This window comes from Peromyscus leucopus, chromosome 3 (assembly GCF_004664715.2).
Source record: "Peromyscus leucopus breed LL Stock chromosome 3, UCI_PerLeu_2.1, whole genome shotgun sequence".
In the NCBI taxonomy this organism is placed as follows: domain Eukaryota; kingdom Metazoa; phylum Chordata; class Mammalia; order Rodentia; family Cricetidae; genus Peromyscus; species Peromyscus leucopus.
In genome coordinates, this window is record NC_051065.1 from 65,821,457 (window position 1) to 65,838,382 (window position 16,926).

Below are 16,926 nucleotides of genomic sequence, written 5' to 3' on the forward strand. Positions count from 1 at the left end.
AAATATTCAGGTCTAAGAAAATACAAATGGTTTTGAGAAAGTAAAAAAGTAAGTCCTAGTATGTGTGCTTTTACATAAATTGCCTCATTTAGTCATCAAAATGATCCAGTAGAGAGCCAGATGTAGTGACACATGCCTTTAATCACAACATCAGAAGGTAGAGGCAGGTAGATCTCTCTGAGCTCCAGGCCAGCCAAAGTTACATAGTGAGACCTTGTTTCAAAAAACAAACAAACAAAATACTACAGCAGAGTAAATATCACTGCTGTGCCACACACACAGAAAGAGAATGTACAGTTCAGAGGAAGTAACTCAGCCAGCAGTCTGCCGTTAACCATCACACACCCTCAAATCCCCCTCTCCTTAGTGTCAGTTTAGCCAGGCCTTCCAGACACCATTAACCCTCCCCACTCTACCTCCAAGCCACAGAATCTCTTGCCATCCTTAGCATTAAGAAACAAATTCTTTATATTGGTTTCTACAATACCCTAGATTCCCAGGTGGACGATAGTCACCCTGGCCTCTACCTGCTGGCCTCTATCTCTTGGCCTCTACCTCCTGGCCTCTACCTCCTGGCTTCTATCTGCAGTGATATTTTTATCTGTGTCCCCCAATAAAATTTATCTGAGGATCAGAGGAAAAAGCTAGCCACTATATGTAAACATAGAAGTCAGGCAATGGTAGCACACGCCTTTAATCCTATCACTCGGGAGACAGGGATCTGTCTGGATCTCTGTGAATTCAAGGCCACACTGGGAACAGAGCCAGGTGTGGTGGCACATGCCTTAAACTCCAACACTAGTTAACCATGGAGGTCTGGAGGTCTGTACAAACAGGAAGTGACAGAGCTGGGCAGGAAGAGGAAGTGATGTAGCAGAACAGAGAGCAAATGAGACAGCAGAACAGAAAGGCATATATGTGTGGGTATACAGGAAGCAGGTCTCTTTGGAGACTGGGGTGTCGGTGAGGTGAGATTAGCTTGTGGCTTTTCCTAGTCCTCTGATCTCTCAGGTTTTCACCACTATATCTGGCTTCAGGTTTTTATTTAATAAGACCTTTTAGCAATCCGTCTACATCTACCTCCTGGCCTCTACCTGCTGGCCTCTTTTTAAATCCCTTGTGGCTGGGAATCAAATGACCCTTTCACAGGGGTCACCTAAGACCAACTGAAAACACAGATATTTATATTACAATCCATAACAGTAGCAAAATCATAGTTATGAAATAGCAAGGAAAATAACTTATGGTTGGGGGTCATCACAACATGAGGAACTTTCTTAAAAGGTTACAGCATTAGGAAAGTTGAGAACCACTGGTCTAATTGGAGCAGCACAAGAGGTGATGTTTCTGGGTTTTGCCAACAGGTCTTAATTCCAGAGGCTATTGTTAATTATGCCTCACAAGTTGTAGATGAGTCCCTTTCCTGGCTGGTCAGTGCAGACAGGGCAGAAGCAAGGACTGTCCAAATCACAGGCTACCTTAAGTCATGATCTATTTAGTTAACAACTACATCTTCATAAGGAGTGTGAAGTGAGCAGATATTCCTGGGACACCAAACAAGAATAACAGTGAAGCAACAGTTTACACCTGTTGCTTGCACTTAATTATTGCTAGTACACAGGCAGCGTTAGGAAGAGGAGGAACTATGCATACAGCAGACATTAGTGGGTGGTTTTAGTGAGTCTACACACCTATGCCTACACATTTGTGCTCTGCTGCCTGCATGACCCTCTCCCCAACAGTGCTTGGCACTGGGTGGCACATGTGCTTCACAGTCCTCCTTTCCTTGATGACAAATGAGAAACACTGAAATGCAGGCCACTCGCTACACTTAAATGAAATGGTAGGTGCAAAAACCCTCCAGAAAATCTCTTTTCAGCTCCCTATTGTCTGCAGCATAAAACCTAAACTACTTGCCACAGCTGAAGCCTCCAGGACCTTACCCTGATGATCCCTGTGCCCCTAACTGCTCCCCATCTTCTAGCACTCAACAATTCAATCAGAACTCAAGACCACAAGGCAAGCCTTGAAAGTCACTCTTACAAGCCATGCTCATCCTCAAGGCTCAGCCCCATCCCAGCTGGCTGCCTCCTCTGTACTTGCCCCAAGATCAACACACCACTTCTGTTAGTGGTTCCCACAGTTCCTCAGCACATGTCAAGCTATGGCTTATTTGTATGCATTGCTGATTACCCCCCACTGTCTGTCCCTTGAGTGCAGAGTCTAAGCTCTTCATGAGCGACCCCAGCAAGCTCCTTTAAGGGCAGTAACTCAGACTTAGAGCTGCCCTGTGGCCTCGGGTTTCAGGAGATGCCTCCCCTTTCTTCACATGCTCTAACAGCACAGCTCCTCTGCTGTCAGCATTTCTTGGCCCTTTTGTCTTCCCTTCCACAGTCTGTCCTTGGCCATCTCCTCTTTCTTGCTAGCTTCCTTGTGCTTTCCGGTGTGGGACTACAGAGAGAAGAGTGCCCTTTGGGAACATCAGGTATCATGCCACTGCTATTTTATACATGGGGCCTTTAGACAATTTAATAGTAGTCAATATCTTTGGGCCTCAGTTTTAGCCATATACAAGGAGAATTTGAACCAAATCAGTGATAAGACCTTGTATAATTCCCTCAAGAAACTATAAATAGTAAAGCAGCTTTCTTTTTTGTTTGGTTGGTTGGTTGGTTGGTTGGTTGGTTGGTTGGTTGGTTGGTTTTTTTCAAGGCAGGGTTTTTCTTTGTAGCCCTGACTGTCTCGGAACTTGCTCTGTAAACAAGGCTGGCCTGGTATTCCGAGATCCACCTGCCTCTTGCCTCCCAAGTGATGGAACTAAAGGTGTGTGCCACCACACCCAGCTATAGTAACCTTTTTAATTAAAACAAAGTAATTCTTTCCTATTTAACTGTCAATCTTAACACATAAGGATAAAAAATAATTCCAACATTAAAAAAGCCAGTTTCCACCTGGCAGTGATGGCACACACCTTTAATCCCAGCACTTGAGAGGCAGAGCCAGGTGGACTTCTGTGAGTTCAAGGCCAGCCTGGTCTACAGAATGAGATCCAGGACAGGCACCAAAACTACTCGGAGAAACCCTGTCTCAAAATACCAAAAAATAAAAAGCCAGTTTTCTCAATTTGGAGCTTGATAGCAAAACACAATCCATTCTCATCTCAGTACATTCACTAAATAGGAAGTCAGCTGCAGTGTTCACATCTGAAGTAACAAGGTCAGTCTACAAAAGCACCTGACTTTCAGTGGCCCTTCCCTGTGTCACTCAGACTATCAAGTGTTAAACAATCTCATTCCCAAGACCCCATATAAACGGCGCTCCTTTGACAGCATAACTAAACTGAAACAGCACAGTTAACAGCAGATCCCTAGACAACAATGACACACAGATTCATGAGGCATTCTATACTTTGTAAAGTTATGTGAGGGGGGCTGGAGATAGGTTTCAGTCAGCAAAGTATTTGCCATATAAGCATGAGGACTTAGTTCAAATCCCTAGCACTCATGTAAAACCTGGTACAGTGGTGTGTATTTGTAACTCCAGTGTAGAGACAGAGATAGGCAGATCCTTGGAGCTCACTGGCCAACCAGCTGAGTGAAGTTGATGAGTTCTAGATTCTCAAAAAAATAAGGTGAAAGGAAACTGTGAAAGACACCCAATTTTGATCTCTGTCCTCTACACATCGATGAACCTGCACAAACACACTGCAAACACACACACACACAAATGCACATATGTCACATACCAAAAAGAGGGGAAACAAGTTATGTGAAATAAAAAGCAATAATCCACATAGTTTATAACTTCCCATATCAAATTCATAAGATGGATAAGCACAATTCACTCCATATATTGCAACAGGAATAGAAGTAAAAATCAGAAAGGTGTAGGGTACCTCAACTCTAACACTAGCTCACTCTTTCAAGTATTTACCTAAATCTTTTCATTATATTCCAAAGTTTATGGTGGGACGCTCTGTATTCAAAGTCAGATCAGCCATCCCCTCCTATAAAGTCACAGCATGTTTCAGATGTTCTCAGAAAGCTTCCCAGGATGTTCACTTCCAGGTCTTCCATGTTCATGGAAGATGAACCACTCTCAGTACTTAGGCATCTGCCTACTGCAGAGGACTTGACTGTACGATATGCTACTGTCCTGAAAATACGACATTTGAAATAGCTTTCATACATCAAAAGATGTATGTTAGGGGCTGGAGAGATGGCTCAGTGGTTAAGAGTAGTGACTGCTCTTCCAGAGGACCCAGCTTCAAGTACCAGCACCCACATGGCAGCTAACAATTGTCTGTAACTACAAGATCTGACACCCTCACACAGACATACATGCAGGCAAAACACCAATGCACATAAAATACAAATAAATAAATTATTTTTAAAAAAAGATATACTTTCAGTGCATCCTATTGGGCTCTAAAGTATATGAGGCCTCCTAGAAAGGCCTAATACCTGTAATGTCAGGCTATCAGTTCCACAGGAAACACTCCTCCAGGGGGATGTGTACCATAAATGTACTTCCTGCTGTGTACACAGGTAATTCACTATGTAATATTATTAATATTATTAACAACAATGTGTTAATATTATTATATAGTAATTCAACTGCTTGTTTAAATCAAGTTCTAGTAATATGAGTGATGTTTAATTCGTCATTTAACAAATTTAATCCAAATTCAATTTACTTACCTTTTTCAGGCCCGCAAAACCTTCTGATTCCAGAAAGAAAAATGCAAAGGGCATCAACACAAATAAACAAAGGTTGGAAAACAAAGAAGCAAGATTCCACAAGCCTATAAAGATGACAATAAGAAAATCAGATTAGCTGTTGACACGTCATTTCAAAGTTCACTAAATTGTGATGCTCATCAAGATCTATATTTTTAATAGTAAAAACCAATACCTATTTGAAATGACTATCTAAACTTGGCACTTAGAAAATAATTATATATTTATTTTAAACATTTTTATCTGTGATTTGTACCTACTGGCAAAAGCCCATATAGAAACTAGCTACTTTTCCTTACTCCCCCAAGTAAATTAACCAAAAATCTCAAAAATACAGAGATCCAAAAACACAAATCTTTAGGTGTATCAGCACTGAAATATTTAAATTAGAGCCCCTGGCATCTGCTTATCATTCAGTAGATACAAGGTCCACACCAAGCATTTCATACAGGCAACCCATTTAAGCCAAACAAGACAGCCTAGAGGAAAGCAGCACCTCCTGAACCCCAGGAGCCCAGCACTGCTCGAAGTGTCCTGCAGACCTTCTACAAACTCAGTTCTAGGCACAGGAGTCCCTGAGCAGCAGCACTGCTGACCCACAAGACTGCAGTGGAGGCTGTCACCTGCCAAGCTGCAGGGCATCGAAGTATCAAGGCAGACTACCTGGAATCCTGAAAACCACATCACAGGAGTTCTAGCAAACCATTCCAAGTGGGAAAGAAAATGTGACCCAGGTGGGCAAGCTCACAGAGCCATTTCCCTTTTGGTCATGTTATACCACAAAAAAATGGCAATAAAAATAAGAATACATTCAGAAAGTGACACTTTCAGGTACATCATTGGCAGAGTGTTTGGCCCAACATCTATTATTTTTAATAGGAAAAATATTAAGATTCAAAATTAAGTTTCAAAATGATGGCTGTAATCTTTAAAATGGAGTCAAAGTTAAAAGTTATACAAATTCATTCAGAACACTACATTAATTAAAAGTACCAACTCAAACTCCCCACTGCCATAGCATAAGTTAACATGTGTGTGCACAGTCACCCTGCTCCTAGGACAGTGTGGAAGACAAGGAGTTAAACTCCTGAACACTTGTATCGCTTATCTAGAGATATTCATTTATTTTAGTAGATAAGATAATTAATAACATCAATTCATAGTTTCTTATCCAGAAATCTAGATTTAATGTACATATAATACACATTTAATCTTTTCAAGACCAAAAAAATAGTTAGAAATCAATGTTTTTCTTTTATTTTTTGAGACCACATCACATGTATCCCAAGCTGATCTTGAACTCTCTATATAACTCAAGATGACTCTTAATCCTCCTGCCTCCACTTCCTGAGTGCTGGGATCAAAGGCATGCACCACAACACCTGATTAAGGGTGCTGGGACTGGAACCCAGGGTCTCATGCATATCAAACAAGCACTCTACTAACTGAACAACATCCTCAGCTCCTGTCTTAACATCTTTTAGTGGAAAAACTAATTTGAACTTCTTAAAGTAAAAATTGCTTTTTAATACTTTTATATGTTCTGAGAGACCTTAAAGAAAAAGAAAAAAGTTAAGGCCAAACAAACACACTTCTAACCCATATACTAGGGAGGCCAACCAGGAAAGCCACTAGGGATCACAAGCTCAGGGTCAACCTGGAAAACTTAGGGGAAACTGCCTCAAAAAATAAAAAAAATAAATAAAAGCTTTGTTCTTTTCTTTACTGACGAGCTCTAATGACAGTCCCCAGGAAGAGCATGTAGAATGAGGAGAACGAAATGTACACACCTAAAGCAGACTTGATGGCGCAACCTTGCTAGGTTCCAGGCTCCTCACCTAAGGCTTTAATGACATATGTATGGCCATCATTAGCATTAAATGAAATAAGGCATGGCTGACAACTGGTCCAATGCCTCCAAGAACAAGAACTTCATGCTTTTCTGTTTTTATTAACCATCACTTCCCCAGAGGCAACTAATTTGCAGGACTGGTAGCTCCTAGCATGCTAGGCTCACCACTTTCTTGTTGGGGAATATTATTTTAAGGTGTGTTACTTTTGTTTATGTTGTATTTGTTTAACTCTGTGAAGCTGTGTTACTTTGCCTGCCTAAAACACCTGATGGTATAATAAAGAGCTGAACTGCCAATAGCGAGGCAGGAGAAAGGATAGGTGAGGCAGGCAGACAGAAATATAGAAGAGAAATCTGGGAGGAAGGAAAGGAGTAGCCAGAGAAGGAGGAGGACTCCAGGGACCAGCCACCCAGCTACACAGCAAGCCAAGGAGTAAGAGTAAGATTTGTAGAAGTAAGAGAACAGGAAAAGCCCAGAGGCAAAAGACAGAATAATTTAAGTTAAGGAAAGCTGGCAAGAAACAAGCCAAGCTAAGGCCAGACATTGGGAGTTGGGTGGCAGGCACCACAAAAGGGCAAAAACACCACCACTCTCTGCCTTTTCCTTTCCTTTCCTGTTTCTTTTCCCCTCACCCCACTGAGGTATATCAACTCCTGGTTTTCATTACTAGCAATCTACATGTGTCTGTCCACATTCTCCCCAGACCTAACCTACTCTGAGTAAAGAGTTCAAGACACAATTTTTCAGGAACTGTATCTAAAGAAAGAATAAATGGGCCTGGATCAAAGCTGGATGTCAGGTCCAATCCATAAACTTTTGTGTGTGATTTCTGGTTCCTATTTTGGCTGTACAACATTATTTTCTTTAAGGCTTTCCAGATATATGAGGTAGGGAAATGATTACTATTATATAAATTATTACATCTTTTAGACACATCTAGTGTTGATATGCAGCTTTAGGTATGGTGGAAAACAGAGAAACAGCAATTTTAAATAACCTGTGTTATTGAAGATGTCAGGTGTCAAGGATCATATTCAACTTAGAGGAAACAGTTTTTAATGCAATCAGAAAAGAAACTACCTGTATCTGTTAAGAACCTATGGTAGCAACACAGGGCAGCACTCAATCCTTCAACAAGTGCTCTTGTTCTACAATCAACCTCAGGTTCAGAAATGCCAGATCAGGGCTGAAAAGATGGCTCAGCAGTTAAGAGCACTTGCTACTCTTTCGGAAAACCCAGGTTCAATACCCATCACCCACATGGTGGCTCACAACCACCTCTAACTCCAGTTCCAAGGGACCCAATACCCTCTTCTGGCCTCCACTGGTACCTGCCTCTGTGGGCACAGGCACACACATGGTACAAAGACAAACATGCAGACAAAACAGTTATATATATATATATATATATATATATATATATATATATATTAAAATTGGTAAAAATAGTTCTTTTTTTAAATGCAAAACTGAAAGAAAAAAAGAAAAGCCAGAAAATAGCTATACTGCACTTCCTAATTTGTAGAATATATATATATACATATATATATATATATATAATTTAAATTTCCTAAACTTCTCATACTAATTCCACATTATCTGCAATTTTTCTTGTTAATGTGCAGGATGTATATGTGTGCCATATACATGCAGGAGCCCTCGGAGGACAAAAAAGGATGCGGGTCCCTAAGAACTTGAGTGACAAGTAATTGTGAGCCACCATGTAGATACTGGAAATCAAACCTGGCTCCTCTGACAGAATAGCAAGTGCTCTTAACCATTGAGTCATCTCTCCAGCTCCATGTCTGCAATTTTATAATGAGAAATTTCCACATCCAAGCTCCAATGCATCATATTGCTCTTCATCATTTAAGTCCCAAACTCTATCCTTGGACTTAAATTTAATTGTCAATGTAAAACGAAGAAAACCACAGTGTGTACAAAAAAAATAAAAAATAAAGCATGTTCATCTTAATAGTCCCACTGAGCCATAGAGTATACACAGTGCTCTGGTTCAGATGCAGTTTGAATGTACCTCCCCACGTGCCCAAGTCTGGGAAGTCTGGTGTCCAGGGTAGCAATTTTGAAGTGGTGGAATCTTTAAGAAGCAAGGCCTCCTGGGAGATGATTAGATTCTAAAGAGCAATATGAAGGGACTAACACTTTTCTCATGGGAGTACATCCTCCTTCTTACAGGAAGTCATTGTAAAGAGAGGCCACTCCATTAGCATAGTATATTCTGTGCACAGCTAACTACTTCTCTGGTAGGTGAGAATCAGGAACAGGACACTCATGAGGAGACTCATGTTCCTGAACTGCCAGAAATATAAAGCAAACACTTCTTTCTAAAGCACCACCCCAGATATTGTTACAGCCACATATATAAGTCTGACTAATCGACAAAGTGTACAGCTTGGCAAGTGTTGGCTCTATACCCACAAACAGATAACTGGATGCACCTATTGCCCCAGACATTTCCACAAACCCTTACAGATTCTGTGCCTTCCATCTTTTCTTTATCACCTTACTCACCCCAGCCAACCACTGGCTCTATACTTCGGGGGAAAAAAAAATAGGTTTTCTACAATTTTTGTGTATATGGATCATGTAGCTTTTGTTGTTTTCTTGTTCTGGCTTCTGTCACTATGATTTGTGTCCCCAGCACAGAGCATAGCAAGCCCTTACTGAACTGGCCCAGCTGTAGATGTCATCTGAGTTGCCCCCACCTTATGGTGATTACAAATGAAGCTGTCATTAACTCTGCATTCCACACTTTACAATGGACACAGACTTTCACTTTGGGTAAGTGTGCAGCAGAGGATGGAAGAGGATGGGAGCCGTGTGTTTGACATTTCAAGAAACTGAAAAAATGTTTTCCTAATTGGTTGTATTTACCATTTTCACCAGCAAAGGAAAGTTCTTCACATGCCCTGAAAACAAACCCTTTAACAGGTATGAGATCTGCAGGTACTCTTTCCCAGTCCATGAGTTGTTTTACAAATCAAAGAACAGTTTACCAAATTTAACAAAGCCAAATTCATGAATTTTTTTTGATCTAGATCTTGATCCTGATATTACCTGAGATATAGTGGTGCAGCCCAGAGTCAGAGACTCTCCTGTTTGCTTCTGTACTTTTTGTGGTTTTACAATTTACATTTAAGTCTATAATCCTTCAAGCCACTTCTTTATGTGATGCCAGGTACAGACTAAAGGTCAATTTTTGTCTATGAGTATCCAACTGTTGCAATTCTATTTGTTAAAAATATCCTTTACCCACTAATTTTTATCTCTGTACCTTTGTCAAAAGTCTGTCAGCAATACATGTGTATACACTCTTAGACTCTACCCTGCTGGGTTGACCACTGCTCTGTCTTTATGCTGCTACCACACTATCTTGATCATCACAGACTGAAAACTGTATTGAAGTAGGAAATCCTCCAATATTATTCAGGCCATTGAAAATTCATTGAATTCTCATCTAAACTTTAAATCAGTTTATCAGTTTCTACCTGCCTTAGTTAAGATTTCTATTGCTGTGAAGAGACACCATGACCACAGCAACTCTTTCTTACAAAGGAAACATTTAATTGGGGTGGCTCTCTTACAGTTTCAGAGTTCAGTCCATTATCACCATGGTGGGCAGTATGGAGGCATGCAGGCAGGTGTGGGGCTGAAGCTAAGAGTGCTACATCTTCCAGGCAACAGGAAGTCAACTGAGGGAAGCTTGAGCAAAAGAGACCTCAAAGTCCACCCCACCCCCAGTGACACACTTCCTCCAACAAGGCCACACCTCCTAATAGTGCCACTCCCTTTGGTGGCTATTTTCTTTCAAACCACCACACCACCCAAAATGCCTATTGGGATTTTGACAGGCATTGTGTTGAATCTATAGATTAATGAGAGGGAGGATTGGTCTCTTAACATTATTATGGACAAAATATAATCAAACTCACAAACTGGAACCCTTGTTCCCAGTGTAATGACATCTGGATGCAGAGCTTTGGAGAGGGTGTAACCCCTGCAAGAAAACAGGGGAACTAGACTATCTCAGACATAACAACGAATGGCTGCAGAGCCTCCCTTGTATGGGGTCCTACAACACTGTCCAATGCCTGCTGCCACTGGTATTCATTTTTGGGAAAAAGACCACTTAGAAAAGATTCATGTTTTCTATCTTCTCAAGACAAAGAAATGCTTTAAACTGAAACGACAGCTTCTCTAGCTTATAATGGACTAAACAAAGGCCACTCTCTCAATAAAATCCTTACACAAAATAGATAAATCACTTGCGAGAACCCAAAAGTCAGATATTTACATTAACTCCAAAAATAGCATAGAAACAGAAATTTGGAGACAAAAATTATCTCACTCAAAAGCAAATTTCTTTTTGTTTGAAGAGTTTCAATGAATTTCCCTCACACACAAATTCCCTAAGTCACAATGACACACCTGGAACTTGACTGCAGGTGTCTTTCTCTCTCCACGACTCTATGCCAAATGTACTATTGGGGGAGGGGGGGCATCATAAACTTAATTTCATTATTTTTATCTACCAAAAGAAGACATTAGTTTCATAACATTTTATTCAGGACATATTGAACAGGTTAGCCCATTAATTCTGTCCATTGGCATAAAACAAAGTGCTTAACTGAGCCCATGACTTAAGCCAATTAACCAGGACAAAGCAATACTACAGTTATCTTTTCAGTTATATATGTACGAGCACACACACATACACAAAGCCTCCCTAAAACACCTTTAAAATTTAAAGATGTTTTAAAATCCCATTTCAAGAGCCTGGGGAGACAGCTCACTTGGTAAAAGGCTTGTTCGGCAAGCAGGAAGACCTGAGTTCCAGCCCCAGCATCCATAGAAAAATCCAGGTGGTGTGAAATACACTTGTAATCCCAGAGCTGGAAGAGTGGAGATGAGTGGATCCCCAGGCTTACTGACTAGAAGCCTAGCCTACTCTAATTGGTGAGATTCAAGCCAATAAAGACTCTGTCTTTAAAAAAAAAAAAAAAAGGATGGCTCCTGAGTAATAACACCAGCTGAGGTTGACCTCTGACCTCCACATGTATGCATGTGCACACAGAGCACCTACACAAATACACAAGCACACACCAAAATACTTTTCAATTCAATTTTAAGAACACAACACACTAGATATATTCTATGTACCTAGAGCACTCAGTATCTTGGCCAAGAATAAGGTATTCACCCTATCTGCGATTTAAAGGACCTTACCAGTCTTTACAGCAGTAATCTGAGGGAAAAGCACTTTACATGTGACAACCAGAGTTTGGACCACTGAGTTGTCATGACCTTGAAAGGGCTTCAACTCTGTCCCTGGGCTTTCTCCTGTTAAATGGGTTACAACTCTGGCTCTTAGCAAGAATAGAAGAGAAACAGCACCCAAATTTTTAAATGAAGGTTAAAAAAAATGAAAAATTCTAATGTTCCAGCACTCAGATAAAGTAAGGACAAGAAAATGGTGTGAACTATAGCTAAAACTAGTTAACTCTTTCCTTACCATGCTCATTAATTTTACTCAAAAAGCCTTACACTACAAAAAAAAAAAACCACAACTATACATTATGACATTAAAAACACAAAAGTGACGGTGACAAAAAGCTAAGCGGGATTGGGAACTGATTCAGTGTGTTAAGTGCACTCACTGTGCAAACGTGATACCTGAGTTTGAATCCGAGCACCCACACAAGAAGCCAGGCATGGCTTTTCCTGCCTGTAACCCAGCAGTGGAGCACAGAGACAGGGCATCCCAGGGCCTTCCTGCCCAGCCGGCCCACTGAAACAACTGCACTTCCAATTCAGGGAGAAACCCTGTCCCAAGGAAATAAGGTGGAAGATGATAAAGGAAGACAGCTGGTCCAGCTCTGGCTGGTGCATACACACCACACACATGTACATCCACACATACATACAAACAAGCACGAAAACAACTAAGTATTTTAAACTAAGCATAAAAAACAATTGCCAAGAGCTACATAAGTTATTAACAACACAAACACAGCAGACTGGGGACTTTTCTTCCTTTCTATCTTCTACATAAATCTTCTAGAAGAGGCACAGAGTACTCCAAAATTCATGAGGTGTATATATTTCACCACCTTTGTGACACGCCCAAATCCCCATATCCCTGTATCACGTAAGTTTCCTCATACAGTGAAGTGAAAGGGCAGAAAACAACAAAAGTAAACGGAGCTAGAGACCCAGTCCAGGCTCTCTGCTGCTAGCTACACTGTCCACACCATTCAAACATCAGCCTCAGAAAAACTACCAAATATAAGTATGTGAATGCTAATGTCTACTATATTTTCATAAGCAGAAAAATTTGTCATTTGTAGCACAGAAAGAGGCCTTTTATTCTTATTATTGATCTATACACACACATATTTCCAGAACAAGAAATCGAAATTCTTCTATGCAGGTCAAAAGCCAAAAAAGTAAAATTTGCCTTAGGCAAAAACTCACAGATGAAAACTAATAATGATAAGTACTCTAGCCAATTCACTTACTTCAAACTCAGGACTAGCTTGGTCAATGAAGTGTTCACTGAATGAGTATGAGGACCTAAATTTAATCTCCAAAAACACTGCAAAAGTGCCAGAAGTGGTGGCACATGCTTGTAATCCCAGGGTCAGGGGGTAGAAACAGAAAGTTCATCAGAAGTTTGGCTTTCAGCATGGGCTATGCAGCAAATTCCAGGCCGCCCAGCCAGGCCTATGTGGTGAAACCCCATTTCAAAAAAGGAAAACAGTATCTTCTAGACAAGTGAAAAAAATCACAGGAGATTATCACATAGCTATACATATCAACTGATGAAATTAAATGTCTCTGTCATGCACTTTTAATTAACTCTATTAGGCAGAAGAAATAAAAGTGAACTGAATTATGGTGATCTAATTATAAAATACCATAATATAAGAAAGTCTAAATTCACCATTTGAAGTTTGTCAAGTATACAAACATAACAAGTGTATCCAAAGCCAGGTGTGCTGGCTCACCTGTAATCACAGCACTTGGAAGGTGGAGGCAAAGAGAACCCTGAGCACAAGGCTAGTACTTTCTAGAAAAAAAAATATGTGTATTCAATACGTATTGTGAAGCAGCTTACCAACTTTTCAAAACTCAATAAATTTACGATCTTTCTCTTAAAAACATTCTATAATTTTGATACAATTGAAAATTGTTACCAACATTACACATATTTTATTGCATATGTTTACACTAATTTATAAAATAAAAATTGTCAAATCTCTCTGCTTCAAAATGCTAAAATTATACAATTCAATCTATAGAATGCAAAACTTAAGAAAGGTGATTTGTCAAAGTCAGGATCCACAGCAAGCTACTGAAGGTAAGCAGTATGCCCATCCCCGGAAGACGTTTCAGTTGGAGGCAACAGTTTCAGAATACTCTGGTGTTTCAAACACAAGACCAAAATGCCAGATCACCATAGGGTTCTTTATCTTCTACCGCCACCTGCTGGTATCACAAAATATTTCAACTCGAGTTGAGAGAACATCAGGGTTAGAGCTTCTGTTAATCTGATAGATTTATGAGAGAAAACAGTGAGCAAAGGCCCTGGATTTGAGCCTTTGTACTACAAAATAAACAAGGTGAGGTAGGGGTACATCTGATTTTAAGTATCCTTTTTCTCAACATCTTTATCTAACATATTGTATTCATTGGCATCCTCATCCATAATGGACAACAAACCAATCCAATTTGGATCCACAGAAATTTAAGTCATTTTCCTACTCCAAACACCAAGACTCATTTTCAGTATGATAAATAGTATCTCAATGTCTAGCCACTGTGATAATGCAAACTGTAATTTATTATGCGCATTTAAGGATGATCAGTAAAATTTAAGGTTTATCTTTTCATAACTATTCATAAGCAAATATATCTTCCCATTAAGCTTGATCGCTGATAACCTAAAAGCTTGTTTGGCCTTCTCTGGAGCTTAAAAACAGATTCTGAGAGAAAAGATGAGTTTTGCACTGTTCCTTCATGATATCCCCAGTTCACTGTTCCTCATAAATCAAAATAAAGTTCAGTATTCACAGAGACCAGCCAGATCACTGAGGCTCATTTTAACAACTGAACCCAAGCTGGGCACTCAGTTATCAATGTGGATCTCTGCACCAGCAAATAAAGTAAAGCAAACACTGGGTACCATTGGAGAAAAATACCTCCAACACTGGAGAATTATTTCCAGACTTAAGACTAGAAGTTGCCAGGTGGTGGTGGCACATGCCTTTAATCCCAGCACTTGGGACTGTGAGTTCGAGGCTAGCCTGGTCTACACTGTGAGTTCCAGGACAGCCAGGACTATACAGAAAAACCCTATCTCAAAAAAACAAAAACAAACAAACAAAAAAAAAACCTAGAAGTTAATTCTATCACTCTCCTCTCTTTCAAAATGTTACCATTATTGGCTTTTAACTTTAAACACACAGGGCAAAAAAGCAGTCATTTTAAAGTAAGACCTTCAGTGGCATGTGGCATATTCTGAATGTTGTGTAACCACTGCCTTGTCCTACACTGTACCATTACTTATCCACATGTAGAACTAAAGCTCCACGTCTTCTTTTCACTAACTTGTTAACAGTGCACAAGACATAAAAAGGAAACATACAAATGGCTCTTTCTACCTACCATTTATCCTTTTATTTCTACTTGAGTTATGTCAATGATGCCACTCTGACACCTCAGCCTCCTCTGTTCCAGCTTAAAACGTAGGACATGCTGAATCAAAGAATCACAGTGGAGGTTACCCTCTTCAGATAACTACTTCCCTTTTGAGAAGCAGTTCTTGGCCGGATACTGGACTCTCACAAAGACCAAATGCTTGATCTTGGGGCTGTGATAGGCCTGGGCTGCCTATCATAAAAGAGTATCTTGGGATACTCCTCATCCAAAAAACTAGGCATGTGCAAAAGTACTGTATCATCAAATAGAAATGATATATGTGTGACCCAGCATAAGCAGACCCTAAAAGAACCAGTGATTTCATTTAGAAGTGGCTCAAATCCTCAAGGCTTCCTCCTGTCTGTGTATATTTTCTTAGCTAACAGATGAAGGGCCTTGGGCCTTGTTTAGTCTGTAGCACTTGGAATCTCTATAGGTATGTGGGTGGCTCCAGCTCTACAGCCCTCTCTGGACAAAAATCAAAACGTAAGATGCCTGTATCCCAGGTGAATACTCCCTGGATATAAAAGGTATTAACAATCAAGAGGATGAAGAAGACATGATAACCCAAAAAGATAGAGGGTAGCTAAATATAACAGTGGGCCTCTTTCTCCAGATACTGCTCATCACCCAGTGGGCTCATGAAAAAAGGCTGTTTACTTCCTCTTATTCTGGAGCAGGCATTAGACAAGGCAGTTACTTTATACTCTGTGTACAATCCACTCTCCACACAAAAATGCAATCAACTAGTCCTTGTTCTGCTCATTCTTCAGATAAAACACTAGGACTTGAAAAGCTTAAACAATTTGCTTGGGGTTACTAAGAGTAAAACCCAAAGCTGAAATTCAAAGCCAGATCTAGCTGACACCAAAGCCAAGAAACAGAACTTCATGGAATAACTTCCAAAAAAACCTGTCTCAAACAACAAAAACAAAAAAGTAAATACTTGTCACTGACTATTCTTCGAGATATGGTTTCATAAAGTGTCTTCGCTATTATAAAACATCTTCAGTGGGATAAGGGAAATGATTTGTGTCCACACAAAAACATCTCAGAGTGAAGTGGCCGAATTTTACCTGCCTTTGGTGTTCATAAACAATGTATCTAGCCTTCCATGTAACTATCAAATTATATAAACATAATAAAATAGCTTGACAATATTAATACCATCATTAACAATACTAGCCACAAAATTCAACACTAAGAAAATAGGAATGGTATGGATAGGAAGAGTAAGAAAGCTATATCCAAGCACCCAAGCACCATAATCCAGTCTAACAGACACTATAAAGAACTATCCTAGCATAGAATACATTCATACAACAGTTATCACATACAATAGTTATCACATGCCTTTAATAGGCACTAAGTGGCATACCCAGACACTAAGTGCCTATTAAAGGCAGGTATTTTCTACTAGATATATTCCTAAAAGCAAGCATGCAATGTGCATTTACTACTCTACTTAAGAGAGTAAAGACCTGAGGACAGGCAACACAGTGGCCTGCCCAAAGCTGCACTATAGATCTACCTCACTTCCAAGGAAGAGATCTTGTGATCTGCATTGTCTTGTGTGTGTGCGCACACGCGCGCACACATGCATATGCGTGCAT

The 16,926-nt window shown here is 40.1% G+C and overlaps 1 protein-coding gene across 5 annotated transcripts in view; it reads right to left on the minus strand.

The window, feature by feature from the left end:
* The window catches only part of Lmbr1 (limb development membrane protein 1), a 131,764-nt gene that overhangs the window by 83,186 nt on the left and 31,652 nt on the right, over positions 1–16,926 (minus strand). For 4 of the 5 annotated variants that reach the window (XR_003733965.2, XR_005091087.1, XM_037203739.1 and 1 more), the window contains exon 5: positions 4,701–4,804. The exons of the other annotated variant lie outside the window; for it this stretch is intronic. Coding sequence is in view for 2 of the 4 variants with exons in the window: in XM_037203739.1 (XP_037059634.1) it covers positions 4,701–4,804 (104 nt within the window). In the remaining 2 variants the exon portion in view is untranslated. The remainder of the gene's footprint in view (positions 1–4,700; positions 4,805–16,926) is intronic. 5 annotated transcript variants of the gene reach the window in all.